Genomic DNA, 13064 nt, shown 5'->3' with positions numbered 1-13064 from the left:
CCTCTAGGATACATGTAGACACCTGACACTCAGAGCAGCCTATGCCTTTCAGTATTTTAATCAGGACGCACAAAGATTACTATATACAAAAATGTAAACTTTTTAGTCTAAATAAATAAAAATGTTTAGTGCAAAATAACTATTTAGTAAAAATGTGCGAGTAAAATAAAAACTATATAAAGGAGTGCACACATACCTAGCTTTAGTGCAGAGTGCAGGTAGTTTCACACTTTTTCTGTGGACACTTTTGAGGAAGGAGATCTCATATTTTTAGGTGTTTTCCCACTTAAAAATGATGAGTTTCTTTGCGTAATTTTACCAAGTAAAAAAAAACCCTCTGAAATATAATCAAAAGGAAGATGGATGATTACAAGCCATCAAAGCAAGCTGAACTGCTTAGATTTTTGCACCAGAAGTATAGGGCATAAAGTTATCCAAAAGCAGTGTGTAAGACTGGTGGAAGAGAACATACCAAGATGCATGAAAACTTTAATTTAAAATCAGGGTTATTCCACCAAATATTTATTTTTGAACTCTTAAAACTTTATGAATATGAACTTGTTTTTAATCTTTGCATTATTTGAGGTCTGAAAGCTCTGCATCTTTTTTGTTATTTCAGCCATTTCTCATTTTCTGCAAATTTGGAATTGGGAGAAATGTTGTCTGTAGTTTATAGAATAAAACAACAATGTTCATTTGACTCAAATATAAACCTATAAATAGCAAAATCAGAGAAACTGATTCAGAAACTGAAGTGGTCTCTTAATGTTTTCCAGAGCTGTATACAGGCCCCATTCAACACGCGGGCCCTATGCTCTGGACTCTGGAGTCTGGGGGCCCATGGTTCTGAGTGACTGAACAATTACTGACGCGGTTAATTTAGCCGGGACCCAGCGGGGGAACGATCACCAGCATGCGGGCACTCTGTTCCCTCGCTCTGTCTGACGCCGCGGAGAGGTTTGCGGGATGAAGCCAGTGACACCGGACAAAAACACAACTCACTTTCACGCCAAATTTGCTTCCATCATGGCGGCTGTAGCAAAGCGGGGAACTCGTCAGGGGCATAAACGTGAAAGCAGACAGAAAGAAAATGGCTTCACTCATTTGCAGCCAAGCAGAAAGAGTTCATCACCTCCTCAACAGTCCCCAAAGTGAGGAGCTGTCCTAAAAACAGCAGGCTGAAAGAAAGTGAGATACGATTGATGAGAAGATGAAGGAAAGATGAGTCTGAAAAAGCCGGGTCTAAACATAAGCAGAGCTCAGGGCTCTAAGGGTGTTTTCACACCAGCACAATTTGGTTCGGTTAAAACGAACTCTGTCTGGGTGCCGAGTTTGAACCCCTGCTCATGCAGATTTGCCATCAAGCTGCCGGCGCTCAGAGAGAGCACAATTGGCCCTGCTTCCTCCGGGTGGGTAGATGGCGCTCTCTCCCCACATCACAGGCTGTGCTTGTGAGCTGATGTATCGGAACCGAGTCGCTGCGCTTTCCTCCAAGCATGCTGGCAACCATTTTCTACTTGGGAAGAAAATGGGGAAAAAAATTAAATAAAATTATATTTAAAATAAAAACGAACTCTGGTCCGTTTGTAACTTTAGTGCGATTCGATTGAGCAGGTGTGAAAACAGTAATTGCACTCAGGTGCAGATCAAAAGAATTAGAGGAGGTGGTCTCGTTTCGGTCCCAAACAAACTCTGGAGCGGTTCGATTGTGGTGAGAACGTAATCTGGTCTAGATCCGACCCAGCTATCAAATATAGTCCATTTATTTAAGCTAAACTGCTGATAAGATGCAGTTTAAACTGATATATTAGCCAGATAACGCTAAGTACCACAGCTATGAACAAACGCTGTGTCAATGAACGCGCAGTCTGTGCAGTGTTCCCTACTCACAGGTGCGTCACGTTTCGAGTCGTGTAAGATGTACTTTTCCCGTCATTACGATAGCAAAGACACACTGTCACTCCTTAAATTAAGATGCATGGTGCATTGCTTGATGGTTAGCCTACAGATCATTAAAACAGGGCCCCTAGTTTCAGTTCTCGAATATCTGATTGACACACCAATGAGAGTCAGCACATGCATGAAAATATGTGGAAACATCATGATCAAAAATCAGGGTAAATACTCTGTAATTTGCATTCAGGTTAAGCTAAATTGAGGAAAAATAAAATAAAATAAAACAAAATCAGAACTGCACTCAGAAACGTACACTTTCAGACACATTTTTTATTATGTAAAGCACTCTAGAAAAAAAAGCGTTATGATGAATGTTGCTCCTAAATGACTCCAAAATCAGAAATAAAATGTTTCAGAATATCTTTGCCATTTCTTCAGTCTTCTACAATTAAATCAAAATCCACTTAAAAGCACATTTAATAAACTGATGTTAAACATAGGATTTAAAAAAGAGAATTTGATTTATGCATGACCTGGACATGCAGGTCTGATGCAGCTAAACATCTGGGGAAAACAGTAACTGATCTACTAGTGCATCTTAAAAAATTAAAATATCATTGAATAGTTGCTTTATTTCAGTAATTCAGTTCAAAATATGAAATGAATATACTATATAGGTGTATTACACAAAGATGATCTATTTTTATTTATTTTTATTTATTTTATTGTTGATGATTATGGCTTACAGCCAATGAAAACCCAAAAATCAGTATCTTAGAAAATTAGAATATTATATAAGAACAATTGGTACTATTGGCAGTGTGGGCAGTGTGCCAAGTCCTGCTGGAAAATGAAATCCACATCTCTATAAAAGTTGTCAGTAGCAGAGGGAAGCATGAAGTGCTGTAAACGTTTGTGGGAAAACAAAACTGCACTGACTTTAGACTTGATAATAAAACGCAGTGGATCAACACCAGCAGATGACATGTCTCTCCAAACCATTATGCTTCCCACTGCTGGCCATTTTTATAAAGCTGTGGATTTCCTTTTCCAGCAGGACTTGGCACACTGCCAAAAGTACCAATTGGTCTTATATAATATTCTAATTTTCTGAGACACTAATGTTTGGGTTTTCATTGGCTGGAAGACTCTGTGTGTAATACATCTATATAGTATATGAGTTTCACATTCTGAACTGAATTACTGAAATAAATTAACTTTTTAATGATATTATTTGAACTTTTTTTGAGATGCACTAGTATATTAAGACTGAATAGAACAGGAACAGGAGTTCTAAGTGGTGGCCTCCATGTGCAGGACCTTCATTGACTCTGAGATCATGGAGCTGGTGTCAATCTGGCCGTAGATCCCCACTAAGAAGGCCTTATGGAGCAGAATGTCAGCGTGCTCTGGAGAAAAGGAGGAAACACAACAGCACAGACTTCGATAAGTGTTTAAGTATTGCGGTCCGTGAAGATTTTCTACTCTTTATCGTGTGAATTCCAGCCAAGAAAGCAATAAGCCTGAATAAACAGAGCTAACTCTTCAGATTCGGTACCTTGGCAGAGCAGCACGTATTCTGGAAGGTTCCTCAGGGCTGTTTGGACAACGTCAAAGTTCCCACTGCCCAGACAATACATGAAGGTAGGCAGGAAGTCTGATGCCAGACTAAATCATGCGGGAAACAGAAAAATATTTAATAAAAAGTCCCTGGATCTGAGATCATGATTCTTCAGAAACATTATATTACCGAATGAGAGGGACGCCTGCTAAGCAGAATCATGAAAATGAAATAAGATTTTTTCATTTTACAATTTGGGATAATTTCAATGTTTATTGAAATTAAGGATAATTACATTATCAAAGATAATTACAGAGAGAGCAAGACCAATTATATATATATACTCTCTCAGGGCTACGGCAGTTGATGGCAAGCTGCATGACCGGGATTCCAACTAGCAATCTCCCGATTATAGTGACAGTATAGTGACTCACTCGGAGCCCCATACAGTGTATATTTAAGGACGTCTACGGACTGTTCAGGGAGATTACAGTGCTGCTATATATAAGATTAGATTAGATTATTGAGTACAAATATAAAGCAATTGATTAATTAAACTCCACCACATAAACAGAAGTGCAGAAACACAGATCACACACCTGGGCGTGTTCTGAATGCAGCGCAGCGCCAGACTGAAGACCATATTGCGACACAGCTCCTCAGGTGAGCTCATCAGCCTCTGCAGGTCATTCTGAAAGAATAGAAAACACAGTATTTAATTTATTACACGCTCTGTGATTAGTTGATGTAAATAATAGAACTTAATAAGATGGTTATTACATATTTGACCATATTTTCATCAAACTTTTACTAATATAATAAAATAATCCAAATAAAATAAAAAAAATTGATATTTTATTATTTTAATCAGTAACGTCATTGATTTCAGTATCTTTTTATTTACAGAAAAATTGAAAAGGTAATTTATTTCAGTATTTCATTTAAAAATGTGAAACATAAATATATATACACTATATATATACAGTGCTGCTTGAAAGTCAACATAGTCATTGTTTTCTAAAGAAAAATTATAATAATCATATGACATGAACATGTAAATCACAAAATGTAAAGCAGACCTTTCAAAAAAGGGACACAAAGAAAAAATATCTATATAATTTCATTATTTGTTCAACAAAAGTATTTTATTACTTCAACAAAACGTCTTCTGTAACCACAAACGAGTCTCACATCTGCTTTTTGGGATTTTTGTCCACTCTTCCTTGCAACACTCTGCCAGTTAAGAAAGTCTCGAAGGTCATCTGGCATATAGCGCCCGCTTCAGATCTTGCCACAGCATTTCTATGGGATTGAGGTCCGGACATTGACCGGGCCAATCCAGAGTGCAAATCTTCTTTCTCTTAAGCCATTCCTTGGTATTTTTGCTGGAATGCTTTGGGTCGTTGTCTTGTTGCATAGTTCATTTCAATCCAAGCTTCAACACCCTGACCAATGGCAGGAGATTCTGGTCAATAATTTGTTGATAGCCCTGGGAATTGAAGATTCCCTGGATAATATGAAGTCATCCAGGTCAGGAGGCAGAAAAGCAGGCCCAGACTTTAACATTTCCACCACCAAGCTTCACTCTTGGGAGGAGGTTCTTCTCTTTAAATGCAGTGTTGACTTTTCTCCAAACATGGCATCTGTGATTGTGGCCAAATAGTTCAAGTTTGGACTCATCCATGCAGAGAATGGACTTCCAGAAAGCCTCTAGTTTGTCCAAGTGCTCTCTGGCAAAGTTTAAACGGGCAACTTTGTTCTTTTTTGAGAGCAGAGGCTTCCTTCTAGCAACTCTCCCATTAATGCCATGTTTATTGATATTTCACCTGATTGTAGACTCAGGTACATTTATCCCAGATGCTGACAGAGAGGTCTGCAACTCTCTGGAGGTGATGCGTGGGTTGGCCTTTACCTGCATTATTATTTTTCTGGTGCTTCTTAGTGTAAGTTTTGATGCCCGTCCACTTCTGGGCAGAGTTGCGGTGATGCTGAGTGCCCTCCATTTGTAAATGATTTGTCTTACAGTGGATGGATGAAGCTGGAATCTTTTGGAGACTGTCTTGTAGTTTTCCCCAGACTGATGGACTGTCACCATGTTCTTCCTGATGTCTCCTTTCCTTTCGGCATTGTTTATCTTTTTCTTATACCTTGACACAACAGTGGTTTGGTTGGTTTCCTCTCCCTTTTAACTAGTGTGGCTCAAAACCTTTCCCAAGGATGTTTCATTTGTTAGGTCTGCTTAATTGATTACTTGAGCACTTACATGTGTTTCACTTGAGTCTTTTACCTAACTGACTTTACTAGTGCAGATGTGGTTCATTTACTTTTGCACATGCTCAGATTCCATGTTTTATGTAGTCTGCTTGCAACTCACACATTTCCCTCAAAATAAGTAAATGGAATCGATGGACATAAACCTAACATTTCATATACAAAAAACGGTGATGATAAAATAAAAGAATCGTGGTAAAACAAAAGCAAAATGTAAACTCCTCAACTAGTTCACATACTTTCAAGCAGCACTGTATATATATATATATATATATATATATATATATATATATATATACACTATATAGATGTATTAAACATAGAGTGAGATATTTTATTTATATCCAGTTTATTTATTTTATTGTTGATGATTATGGCTTACAGCCAATAAAATCCCAACAATCGGTGTCTCAGAAAATTAGAATATTATATAAAACCAACTGGAACAGCTGGTAAATGAAATCCACAGCTCCATAAAAGCTGTCAGCAGAGGGAATCCTGAAGAGGAAAACACTCCGGGATTTCATTTTCCAGCAGGATTTGGCACACTGCCCACACTGCCAAAAGTGCCAATTGGTCTTATTTAATATTGTAATTTTCTGAGACACTGATTTTTGGGTTTTCTTTGGCTGTAAGCCATAATCTTCAACAATAAAATAAATAAACACTTAAAACAGATCACTGTGTGTGTAATACATCTATATAATACAGGAGTTTCACATTTTACTGAAATAAAGTAACTTTTCAATGATATTCAAATTTTATGAGATGCACTAGTATATTATCTACCAACTCAAATCAAACCCCCTCTGAGAGATTTAATTGTTCAGGCTTACAACAAAATACTGGATTATTTCAGGATTCCTCTTGGACTTCTCATCCACTTCAGTTAAGACCTCCAGCACATCTATAAGAGCAACATCATAAGAGTTAATCATACAGGTTATTTTTGTTCCATGTTATAAAACAAATATTTAATTAGTGGACGCGAATTATTATTACTTTTTCTAACTATTTTTTCCTTATTTATTATTTATGTTACACAAGAGTCTTTACACAGGTCTCACCTTCAATGGCTTCCCCTCTGGAGATCTTCTTCAGGTATTTGGTCATGTCTGCTGAAGTGAGCGGCGTGGAGGCTGAAATACTGACCAGTGGCAGAGAGCCAGCAGACGATTCTTCAGCTGAACATGTGAGAGAGTGAGGGTGATGATAAGTACACAAATAATATATACACAGTACAGGCCAAAAGTTTAAACACACCTTCTCTTTTTCAATGTGTTTTCTTTATTTTCATGACTATTTACATTGTAGATTCTCACTGAAGCATCAAAACTATGAATGAACACATGTGGAGTTTTATTTACTTAACAAAAAATGAGCTGAACCTCCACAGTCACCGGACCTGAACCCAATCCAGATGGTTTGGGGTGAGCTGGAGCACAGAGTGAAGAAGACAAAGAGCCAACAAGTGCTAATAAACACCTCTGGGAACTCCTTCCTTTCTTCAAGACTGTTGGAAAACCATTTCAGGTGGCCACCTCTTGAAGCTCATTGAGAGAATGATGCCAAGAGTGTGCAAGAATGTTTTCAATTATTTCGCTTTTTTTTTGTTAAGTACATAAACCTCCACATGTGTTCATTCATAATTTTGATGCCTTCAGTGAGAATCTACAATGTAAATAGTCATGAAAATAAAGAAAACACACTGAAAAAGAGGAGTGTCCAAACTTTTGGCCTGTACTGTATATTAAAAAAATGTTTTTTTCTGAAATAAAGTACCCGTGTCTTTGTCCTCTGTGGAGATCTCTGAGGATCCCGTCTTCACAGGCAGAGTCAGACCAGCCAGCAGAGACTTCAGCTGCACCAGGTCTGGGTTCTCTGAGGAGAGACCCCTAAAACAAAAGTAAAAAAAAAAGGGTTTATACAGATTTTTACCAATAAATTTCCATGATATTTTCATGACTTTTTCTTGCCTTTACAGCAATATTTTTTCTATTCTTTACCATTTCAATGTGTATAAATCAATTTTTTATACATATTCATTTTTATGTATTCCCTATTGATCCTTTCTTTTTCACATGCTTATATTTAATATCTTTGTAAAGGGATTTTTTATTTATTTATTTTTTTCTTGCAGGTCTAAAGGGAGGGGGTTAAAAGGTAGTGTATGTGCCAAAAAATCTTTAATAAAACAGACGTTCAATTAAAATAAACAAGATAAAATGTTGACACACAATCTTTAATAATACAATGTGTGTCAGATCCTGTAAGCTTTATTGTGTAGGAATAAAGTACTAAATTACTGAATTAACTCTAAGCTGATGGATGTATTTGTTAGCTCAAAGTAGCTCAAAATTTCTCCATCAATAAACTGAAACACAACGATTTTTAGAGCAAATTTCCATGACTTTTCCATTTGTCCAAAACTTATCCAGGTCTGGAAATTGCTATTTTCAAACTCAATGACTTTTCCAGGTTTTTAATGACTGTATGAACCCTGTGAAAGTTAGAGATAAAACTCTAAATATACTAAGTAGAATCTAATCTGAAAACTACAAAAAAACTATTATATAATTTAGATATAACATTAAGAGACCTATTTTATAATGATTTATAGCAAACCAGTCAATTGTGTGTCATGCAGCTGGATTTAGGGCATGTCGGTGTGTCTTTCGTATCGTGAAAGTGCAAAAAAAAAAATACACCTTGCGCAGCTCAAAATGCATAAAAGGCATAAACTAATTCTCTTAATTAATCTAAATTAATAGGTGTGTTTTCGGCGTAATGTAAAATAAACCAATCAGTGTGTCAGTCGTCATTCCCTTTAAGAGGCAGGTGAGCTCTGACTTTGGCACGTTCGTATCTTAACAGTGTGGTGCTTTTTTTGCGTCTCAGCAGAGACAGATACTGACCTGCTCGTTCACGCTGTGAAGATACACCAGCAGCTCATTTAAGGGAACAGCAATGATATTTTATTCTTTATTCTGTTTATTGTTGAGTTAAAAGTCGGGTTTGCGCTCTACAGGAGCGATCAGAGACCTATAGGAATGGACTCTGATGATTGACTATTGTCAGGGTTTTAATCAGTCAGTGGAGCTCCTGTGTTTTCTGCTGCCTAGATAGCAATAAGCCAGAAATTTACCTGAACACATCTCACTTACAGACCACCACACCCATCAGTGTAGATTTATTCCTAAACTCTGACACTATTTTAACAGTGTGGGCACAAGGCATGAAAATAGACTGTTGACAAGGTGTAAGATAGCAATAAGCATTGTGACGTGCCCTAAGACTTACTGTAGAATATCTGAATGCTTCTGAAGATAAGGTACAGCAGCAGCTGCATCATGGGTAATGTATTTCTGAATGAACTGCACAAATTTGCTGATGATTGGGATACGGGACAATCTCCTGAAGTTCTGCAAGAGAAACAAAAATTCCACATCAGTATTAGTGCTATATATATATTTAACATAATTCCAAAGTCCCTCAAGAGTTTTCATGTTTTTTAATATTAATCTACAATGTAGAAAATCTATTAAATAAAGAAATAAAGAAAAGCACTGAATGAGATGGTGTGTCCAAACTTTTGACTGGTACTATATATGCAGTATGTTCAATTCCATTACCTCCATTATGTTCTCCCTATACAACTCTTCTGTTAAGCTATACCAAAGTATAAAAATACATAAAAAATACTTCATGGGGCATAAACCAATTTTTTTGTTTTATATTATGTATGTCAATAAAAAAAAAAAAAAAAAATATATATATATATATATATATATATATATATATATATATATATATATATATATATATATATATATATATATATATTTTTTTTTTTTTTTTTTTTATAGTTAGGCCAAAATGATCATTATTAAGCCATGATCTGCAATAGATGAAATGTTTGATTACACTAATTTTGTAAGGTAAAACAACGTGTAACAATCCAGAAATTTAAAAATTGTTTAAAATAATAATATATTTTTTCATATAAAGCAGAATACAGGTGAATCTCAAAAAAATGAATATCACTAAAAAGTTTCCTTATTTCAGTAAATCATTTCAAAATATGTAACTTTTATATTATATAGATGTATTTCACACAGAGTGATCTATTTTAAGCGTTTATTTCTTTTATTGTTGTTGATTATGGCTTACAGCCAATAAAAACTCAAAAATCAGTGTCTCAGAAAATTTGAATATTGTATAAGACAAATTGGTACTTTTGGCAGTGTGGGCAGTGTGCCAAGTCCTGCTGGAAAATGAAATCTTCATAAAAGTTGTCAGTAGCAGAGTGAAGCATGAAGTGCTGTAAGATTTTGTGGGAAAAAAAACTGCACTGACTTTAGACTTGATAATAAAACACAGTGGATCAACACCAGCAGATGACATGTCTCTCCAAACCATCACTGATTGGTGGAAACTTCACACTAGACCTCGAGCAGTTTGGACTGTGTGTCTCTCCACTCTTCCTCCAGACTCTGATCCCTTGATTTGTTTAAAATGAAATGTAAAATTTACTGATGATCAGTGATGGTTTGGAGAGACATGTCATCTGCTGGTGTTGATCCACTGTGTTTTATTATCAAGTCTAAAGTCAATGCAGTGCTTATCAATGATATTCTAATTTGAGATATACCTGTATATTATAATATATTATTATATCATTGTCATTTTCAGGGCTATTATATGATATTATATGATATTAAAGATTAACCCTTCTCGCCCTACTGATTAAATGCACAGAAACACCATAAACAGCCTTTAGTAAATCCCACCTGCAAGACTTTAATGAAGGACAGAAGACAGTCCTGCAGCGCCCTCTGGTGGTCTGACTGGAAGACCATTGGCTGCAGCAGCTCCAGGATGGCCAGAACGTCGCTGAAGAAGGTCAGGTGGTGCTGCTGCCTCTTTAACTCCTGAAGGTTGAGGTGGGTCCGGCCGTGCAGTAGAGCAGCGATCATGGGGAGGTGCCTGAGGAGAGATATCACACTGTCTGTCATCCACAAAACAGGATTGAGTAATTAATGATGAAAAGGGTGAAGAACTGTATTGTGTACCGAAGCAGAAGTACAGGGTGTGACACTGCTAACTTCCTGCAGGCCAGGTTGGCGTCGGAAGCTCGGTTCTCTGTTGATTTGGACTCTCCTGTATCAGCTAGAAGAGTGATGAGACGATGCACCAGAACATCCAGCTGGAAGAGAAACACAAACCCAGACACATTACTTCTAAAGACAGTCTTTTTTTATTCATTTATTTCTAATTTCTAAAAATTCTAATTTTTCTCTCAGTTTAGATAGGCCGCAAGGGAAAACAGCGACAACTTACGTTAGCGGTGGAGCCGAGAGAAAGATAATTTAACTCATAACTAATCAGTGAGATTAACATTAATGTACCTTAATAACATAACGACAGCCCTGTGGAGTGCTGATTAATAGGAATACTGTCTAATGTGTGTGGTTAGTTTATAAAAACAGACAATTCTGGACTTAATACAGGCTTTATGTAAGTGAACAAAGCGCTGAGGAGTTTATAAACTTTGTCACCGGCTTGGTGAGACAAACTGGCAACGTCTCTGCTGTTCAGAAGCTAAGATGCACAACATAATGCAAATGTTTCTGCCTTTTTTATTGAATAATTCCCTATAGTTTTGACACTTACAAGAAATCCTTGTTGAAAATAATTTAACTTAATTTATTAAAGTACTAATTGTTAAACTATTATTATTCCTTTATTTATTTCTATTTGTGTTTGTAGTTTGGTTTGGAAATGTATGTTGTGAATTTAAAAATATAACTTGTCTAAGAAAAGGAAATTAATTGGTCATTCATTATTAAGTGAAATGTCTTGTTTTCTCCTGTTTATTTTTATTTATTCTTTAAGCAAACATATGTTTTATCCGATTACTCGATTAATCGAAACGGTTTTTCAGTAGAGTACTCGATTACTAAAATAATCGATAGCTGCAGCCCAACTAGTGTTGCTTAATGTTCCTTATAATCAGGTGCGCCTTTAATTTACCAACACACGATTGACACTCTTCACGGTTCTTACCTTGCAGGTGCTTCCATCACCAGCAGCCTCGCCGCTCAGGGTAGCGTCAGGCATGGGGACATGCTGGATGACCTCAGGGAACTGCAGGTAGATCTGCAGCAGCAGGTTCTCACACCTCTTGCTCATCACACTGAAAAAGAGGAGAACCAGCAACTTTAAAACAGGGATGAGAAGGATCTAAAAATTAAGTACAGGCCTGAAAGCCTAGACCAGAATCTAAACCATGTGTTGATCTGTTTGGTACAGTGTTTTCTGGGTGAGTGAAATGCTTCTGTTTATTTACAGTAAGCCTTGATTTTCTAATTTCTCCAGCACTAAGGCTGAAGCATTAGCATTAGCCAATACCTGGTAGCGGTTAGCCAGTAATGTCGCTCGACAGAGTCACACTGAGGAACCCTGAGTGTTCCAGTAAGCTGGGGTGATATTAGCTAGTGGTTTGTCCCACTTAGGTTGTTTTAACATGGTAAACACACAGAATATAGTTTGATATTCTCAGCTCTGAAAGGCGAAAGAGCTAGCGCTTAGCATGGTTAGCGGCTAATGCTAATACTGCTCCAGCATCGGTGCTGGAGAACTAAAATGAAACTGTATATAGCTGACTCTGACTTCAGCAGAGTGGCTTTACTGCTCCTTACAACCTGACTGGTAGAATTTATACATGAGGCACACTGGGTTATAGAAAATTCAAGTGCACCTTATAGTGCGAAAAATACAGTTTATGATTATCTGACCAGTTGAATGTTCAAAGTATTGGTTGTCTAAATTAGAGAACCACTACTGAATGGGCCTCCATGTCCCCAAACTTGGAAGTACATAAAACAAAACAAAACAAAGCAACTATTAAGTCCATAAAGAAAGCACGTCACCCTACTAGACTTTTTCTAAGTGGGTCACACCGAAGCCAGGACAGACAAACTAAAGAGCCCACAGGGACAAACGATAATGCCAACAAACACAGATGGGACAGAAAAGCCCTACTCAAGAAGGAGGGAGCCAATAAATACCAAACAGATCCGACAATGTAGTCCCAACAAAGCCTGCGTGTTATTACTTATTTAAAAGAACACACACCAACAGCAGCAGCTGGCCCCAAGTCCGGACCCCGAGTCCGAGCTCCTTTACCACGCTTCCCAGGCTAATTGTGGCTTACCCGTCCTAATCTAGTATTGTTCTCACAAGCAGCTCCACACACACAGAGAGAGAAAGAGCACGAGTGCCAATCCGACAGAGAAGCGTTTATACAACACAAGGCCGAACCCTCGCTCTGTGC

At 37.2% G+C, this 13064-nt stretch overlaps 1 protein-coding gene across 2 annotated transcripts in view; it reads right to left on the bottom strand.

Moving 5' to 3' along the window:
- Positions 1-2342: 2342 nt before the first annotated feature.
- Positions 2343-13064, bottom strand: part of ints1 (integrator complex subunit 1) — a 55113-nt gene continuing 44391 nt past the window's right edge. For both annotated transcript variants that reach the window (XM_049475530.1, XM_049475531.1), the window contains exons 39-48: positions 11795-11924; positions 10801-10934; positions 10519-10714; positions 9029-9150; positions 7511-7623; positions 6796-6912; positions 6565-6635; positions 4057-4148; positions 3455-3564; positions 2343-3305 (exon numbers count right to left, since the gene is read on the bottom strand). In XM_049475530.1, the coding sequence (XP_049331487.1) occupies positions 3190-3305; positions 3455-3564; positions 4057-4148; positions 6565-6635; positions 6796-6912; positions 7511-7623; positions 9029-9150; positions 10519-10714; positions 10801-10934; positions 11795-11924 (1201 nt within the window). In that variant the 3' untranslated portion in view covers positions 2343-3189. The remainder of the gene's footprint in view (positions 3306-3454; positions 3565-4056; positions 4149-6564; positions 6636-6795; positions 6913-7510; positions 7624-9028; positions 9151-10518; positions 10715-10800; positions 10935-11794; positions 11925-13064) is intronic.

This window comes from Astyanax mexicanus, chromosome 3 (assembly GCF_023375975.1).
Source record: "Astyanax mexicanus isolate ESR-SI-001 chromosome 3, AstMex3_surface, whole genome shotgun sequence".
NCBI lineage: Eukaryota > Metazoa > Chordata > Actinopteri > Characiformes > Acestrorhamphidae > Astyanax > Astyanax mexicanus.
Note: the sequence above shows the minus strand (reverse complement) of the source record. Positions and strands in the feature narration are given on the sequence as shown.